A 6000-nucleotide genomic window follows, 5' to 3' on the forward strand; every position below is an offset into this window, starting at 1 on the left:
ACCCTAATCATTTTAACGTGATTAAAACATTTGGGGAGAAAAGAAATTGAAAATTCAAAAAAAGAAACTAAAATGATCCACTCTGTGACCAGATTTTTGGAATTGAAGTGTTTTGGGTTTTTTTTTTTGGTAGTTGTTTTGAGTTTTCCTTCCCAGCTCTTTCTGCTCCTGTGACCACTCCCTGGTGCATGGCTTGGTGTGGAATTGCTGTAAACTTTATTACCTGTCAAAAGGGCAAAGGGGTCAGAATCGCTTGTGGGACTCAGTAAAGTTCAAAGACATTCAATGAGGTAGAGCTTTATGTGCTTTAATAACCCAAGGCAGCTTACTTCTGAAGCTGGCATTTAATGTACAGTTAAAACCTCGAGTTCAGGTAGTGGTACTTGTATAGAGTCCTTTTGTCCCTTGTCTCTTATTTTTAGTAGCTGTCTTTTGGGATCACTGAGTGTTTGGGGTTTACTTTGGGGGGATTTATTTATTTTTTTTTTTTAAATCTTGAGTTTTCACATGCTGGTTCTGTCTGGGGTCTTGGCTCGCAGTTCTGTATGGGTATTTACCATCAAGGAATAGCCCATTACTCCCAGTTGGTTTTGTTTTCCGAGTCTTGCTGCCAAACTATCCAAATCTGTCGTTGTCCAAGATGCCTTTGGGCAACGCTTCCTCTTTGAGTACATTCGATTATTTTGTCATTAGAGGTAAATATCTGGCATGGAAGTGTTCAGGTCCTGCTCTTACAAAGGCACACGGGCGTAATTTAACACACTGCGATTTCAGTGTGACTATTCCAGCCATAAAATCCAGCTCCTATACAGGTCTTTGCATTGACGTCAGCAGTGGCAGCAGCTGGAGCCGGGGTTCCTTGTGTCTCGAGATTTCGGATTGCTAACTTCATTTCCAAACTCGCAGTAGGAAATTAAGCCAAAACTAAGCAAGCTTGTTAGCCCAGCACTAAATTCAGACAGCAAATGTTTTTGCCTGTTTTTAGAGCTGGCATCGATAGCCATCTCACGCAGTCCGGGGGGCGGGGGGTTGTGAGAAGAGGCGACCCTTTTGGCCGTCGCTAAAGAGCAATGTTCTGCGCTTTTCCAGTAAGTCAAGGAACGCCCTATAACCCCGACGGGCAGCCGATGGGAGGTTTCGTGATGGACGGCCAGCAGCACATGGGCATCCGAGCGCCAGGTAAGCCCCTGGGGGAGCGTCACCCACCGATGGGTGACCTCGGTCGCGCCACCGCAGGGAACTGCACCTCCACCCTCTGCCGTCGTCTCAGCTGCCTGCCTTGCCTTGCCTGTCTTCTGCCTGCCTTCAACACCGCCGAGGGAAACCAGGCGCCTTCTCGCTCAAGCGGTCCTGGACCCTCTGCCGTGCTGTGTTTTGGAAAGGGGCTTTTGGCACTATCTGTTGACTTTGCTCATTCTCTGGCATCTTCTTGGATTTTTATCTCCCTCTAGGACCTATGAGTGGAATGGGCATGAATATGGGCATGGAGGGGCAGTGGCACTACATGTAACCTTCACCTAGGTAACCAATGGCAAAGCCAGGGGGAAGTAAGTACAAACGGGGTCTTTGTTCTCACTTTGTCCGAGGGATATTTGTCTCCTTGCATTTCCCTATGTTCTCCCTGCCCATAGCCTCATGCTTGTTCCTTCCTTTCCATCCATCCATCCATCCTGTTGCCTGGGCTCCTTCGGGTTTCTCTCCCTCCGGTTCAGCTCAAGCTTTCCAAGCTCCCAAACCCCCCGTGCGTGCGCGCGCCGTACATCGACGCCGCCGTACATCGACGCCGCCATACATTGATGCTATTATCCATCCCCGAGCACATGACAAAACAAGAAGCAGCCGGGGAGGTGGGGGAGCCCGTCGTCTTGGCAACAGACTGATTTGCAAAATGTAAGCGGTCTGCAGCAGCGCAGGGAGAGGAAAGAGCATGTCCCCAAAGTGTCATAAATCTGTCTAACCGCAGTTGATGCATGAGTTACATTTCTCCCGCTAACCTGCAAGACACCAAAAAAGCCAAACAGAGACTTCTCGTAGGTAAAAAAAAAAAAAAAAAAAAAAAATGGCGGCTTCACTTAGTTGCATTTTGGAAGGCGATGGACGAAACTTTGATTTTTTTTTTTTTAATTTTTTTTCAAGTTTATTTCTCTTTGTCTGTCCGTCATAATGGGATTACGTGTGGCAAAGGAAAAAGAGAGAATACAAAATAGAGGTGTGCGCAGCAGGCTATGGAGCTTAGCCCAGGCTAATTGACTATATCCAAATTAAGTATGCCATCACTTGCAGTGTGACAAATGGATTTGACTTATTCAGTATACAAAAATAGAGATCATTAATGCAATCTTCAGTGGCAGGCCTCGCGAAGAAAGCCTAGAAAAACTGTCCCAGTTTTTTTTTTCCCCCTCTTGTCTTTTTGTAGGGGAAAATACATTATACAAATTTTGGTGGTTTTGTTTTTTTTAAAAAAAGAGTAAAGCTGTTTGAAGCACCAAGGCACTGGTACCATGTTTAAATGGTGCCCAATTCTGTTCCTCCCGCTCTCTTTCTGGAGTTAAGAGCAGTTATTTTGGCATCTTTGATCTGCCCCCAGCCTATATTAACGTAGGGTTTGAAGTTACCCAGGCCAAGTGTATTTCGTAGTCGTCTTCTCTGGGCGCGAGTCAAAACTAAGTTTTAACAATTAGCTGTGAAAACATTCCTCTGAGCTTGGGAATGCAACAGCCTTATTACCTCATCATGGAAATTTCTAGCTTAGTTAATTTAAATATTGTTTCTTAGTTTCTGGGTCAATTAAATTTAAATGATGTATTTTATGCTTCGTGACCAATTAAATTAATAGGTTATTACAAAAAATATTATCATCTTTTTTGATTAAAGAGCTGTGAGTACAGTATATTTTATAAGCAATTTTCATTAGTTCAAAACTGTTCCTTTAGGCTAGATTAAGCAGCTATTCATTGCTAGAGCCTTGAGACCTGATTCCAAGGTGTTCGGCGCATTCACAGCGCGCTCTTACTTAGAACTAAAGCCAATTGAACCTACTTAGCAATAGCGTATGCCTTTCACCCTTGATGATTATGGAGCTTATAGCTCTCCGAAACAATACACCTGTCAGTTCCCATCAGCTACAGCAATCCAAGCAGAAGGCAGAGGCCCACAGAAAGCAGGAGGTTTTATTGTTTTAGGTCCAATTTTTTTCTTATTGTTCTCCCAAACCCACTGAAAGGTTGACTGAGTTGCACGTCTGATTTTTTCAGACAAAAGTGAGCAGGGGGAAAGAATTAATTGATAACTGTTATTGATTATATATATATTTTTAATGTGTTTAAAAATACAGGTTTGATTTAACAATCGTCCTTAGTAATCCTATCAATTTCAGCTTCATATGAGGCCTTTGTTCAGCGACGTATGTGCTTGCTGTATAGCGTCTGTTTGAATGGCACGAATACTTGGGACAGATTCCAAGTGATCGGGCTCGAGACCTAAATAAATGACTGTTGGTAAACCTCGACACCAATTTAACCCATCTCTCCTCCCAAGCCCCTCATTAGCTATTACGGATTCCCCACCTTGTATTCCCAGCACACTTTTATAAGTGGGGAGATGAAGGCGGGTAGCTGGAGCAAGGCCATGGGGGCTGGAGCCCACCTGAAAGCCCTCGCAGGGCTTCCCCAGCTTGGTGCCACCACCCCGCGTGACGTTAGTCATCATCAGGCTGGCTCTGCCTCCGGCGTGCTTCCAGATCGGAAGCATCTCCATCGCATACGTTCCTAACCATAAAAGCAGAAAGCGGTTTTATCTCCTAAAACTCTGTATTTGGAGGGAGGAGGGTGTTCTCGGGGTGGGGGGGTGACCTGGGAATCATTCCCTTTGCCATCATTGTGAGGCCATACATAGGCTTGGATCCCACAAAGGCAACTGCACTTACGTGGCCATGACTCCACGTCCCAGCTTTGGCTCAATGCCGGCCTTCCCGTGCCCGAGCGGAGGAGCTTCACAGCCCGATGTCAGTAGCCGGTCCCCACCACTCACCGCCGCCTCTTTCTCTCCGCAGGGCTGCAAAGTATGCCAGGGGATTATGTGTCTCGGGGTAGTCCAATGGGTATGAATATGGGACAGCCAAGCTACACCCCACCCCAGATGCCCCCCCATCCCGCTCAGCTGCGTCATGGCCCCCCCATGCATACCTACATTCCTGGACACCCTCACCACCCAGCGATGATGATGCATGGAGGACCACCCCACCCTGGAATGCCCATGTCAGCATCAAGCCCCACAATGCTTCATACCGGCGAGCCGGCAGTGAGCGGACAAGTGATGGACATTCATGCTCAGTAGCTTAAGGGAAATAAGCGTTGTCTGCAGCGACGGTAGATTTCAAACATTGTCTTTCTGCAATGACTATGGAGTTCTTGGCGTCAACTCTGGACCAAGGGACGTTCCGATTCTTCACAGGGACCCTGAAAAGCAGGAAAACACCAACCGAAGTCAACTTCTGGGGACATGCTAAATACCTATATAAGACATTAAGAGAACAAAGAGTGAAATATTGTAAAATGCTATTATACTGTTATCCATATTACGTTGTTTCTTATAGATTTTTTAAAAAAAAGTGAAATTTTTCCACACTATGTGTGTTGTTTCCATAGCTCTTCACTTCCTCCAGAAGCCTCCTTACATTAAAAAAGAAGCCTTACACTTATCCTGCAAATGACAGAAAGGGCTTATTTGCAGGATTTTTAGAGCATTAAAATAACTATGTCAGGCAGAAGAATCTTTCTTCTATCCTAGGATTTCAGCCATGCACACTCTCTCTCCCCCCTCCCCCCCCCCGTCCTCCTCTCTCTCTCTGTGTCTTTCTTCCCTTTCTCTCCCTTTCTCCCTGTCTCTCTCCCTCTCTCTCTTTCTAGCCTGGGGCGTGAATTTGCATGTCTAATTCATTTACTCACCATATTTGAATTGGCCTGAACAGATGTAAATCGGGAAGGATGGGAAAAACTGCAGTCATCAACAATGATTAATCAGCTGTTGCAGGCAGTGTCTTAAGGAGACTGGTAGGAGGAAGCATGGAAACGGAAAGGCAGTGTATTTGAAGCCTAATTGTCACATCAGAGCATCCTTGTCCCCATGCAGCAACCACCACCTTGTACATCACTTCCTGTTTTATGCAGCTCGAAACATGGACTGAAGATTTATTTTTAATATGTTGACTTTCTTTCTGGGCAAGACATCGGTCATGTGTGCATTTTTTTTTTCCATAGTCCCATCATGGAGCATTTATGTATACATTGTAAATAAATTTTGTGCAAAAAGGACTGGAAAAATGATCTGTATTATTGCAATTTTTTGTAAAAGTAGCAGTTTGGTATGAGTTGGCATGCATACAGATTTACTAAGTGGGATAAGCTAATTATACTTTTGTTGTGGTTAAACAAATGCTTGTTGATAGCCTTTTTCTATCAAGAAACCAAGGAGCTAATTATTATTAATAATAATCATTGCACACTGAGTCTTAGAGTTTCTGATTGAAACAGTTTGGATTGTATAATAACTCAAAGCCCAGTTGTAGTAGTTTGAGTGCAGTAATGAAATCTGAATCTAAAAATAAAAACAAATTATTTTTTGTCATGGTGACTCCACTGCTTGCAAAATTTTTTTCCTGCCCCCCTTCAGTATTTGTAGCCATTCTATCCCAAATTTGGAGCCGAGCAGCTACGAAATTCAGCTAGCTCTGGAGATGTACCTACCATTTGCTATTTAAATACCGGCTTCGTATTTAAAGAATGTAAAAGTAATGCTACGCTGCGTAAAGAAACTTTCTCGGAACTTGCACTGTAAATTGTCAGGATGGGAACTGTTGCCTGTTAATACATGTGATATCGTAGGGCATTATCGGAAAGAAACTTGTAAATAGTATTACCCCCGCCCCAAATTACAGTTCTGATACGCAGTTTAAATTATCTGAGCTGCTGACATATTACATTTCTTCTGGAACTGAACATA

At 44.2% G+C, this 6000-nt stretch overlaps 1 protein-coding gene across 8 annotated transcripts in view; it reads left to right on the forward strand.

The window, feature by feature from the left end:
* Window positions 1–5625, forward strand: part of MEIS1 (Meis homeobox 1) — a 110396-nt gene extending 104771 nt beyond the window's left edge. For 6 of the 8 annotated variants that reach the window (XM_030022312.2, XM_030022317.2, XM_030022314.2 and 3 more), the window contains 2 exons: window positions 1090–1179; window positions 4052–5625. In XM_030022312.2, the coding sequence (XP_029878172.1) occupies window positions 1090–1179; window positions 4052–4335 (374 nt within the window). In that variant the 3' untranslated portion in view covers window positions 4336–5625. Of the gene's footprint in view, window positions 1–1089; window positions 1180–1451; window positions 1548–4051 lie in introns of all 8 variants that reach the window. The other 2 variants (XM_030022318.2, XM_030022319.2) reach the window with 1 other exon arrangement.
* The last annotated feature ends 375 nt before the right edge of the window (window positions 5626–6000 follow it).

This window comes from Aquila chrysaetos, chromosome 8, assembly GCF_900496995.4.
Source record: "Aquila chrysaetos chrysaetos chromosome 8, bAquChr1.4, whole genome shotgun sequence".
NCBI lineage: Eukaryota > Metazoa > Chordata > Aves > Accipitriformes > Accipitridae > Aquila > Aquila chrysaetos.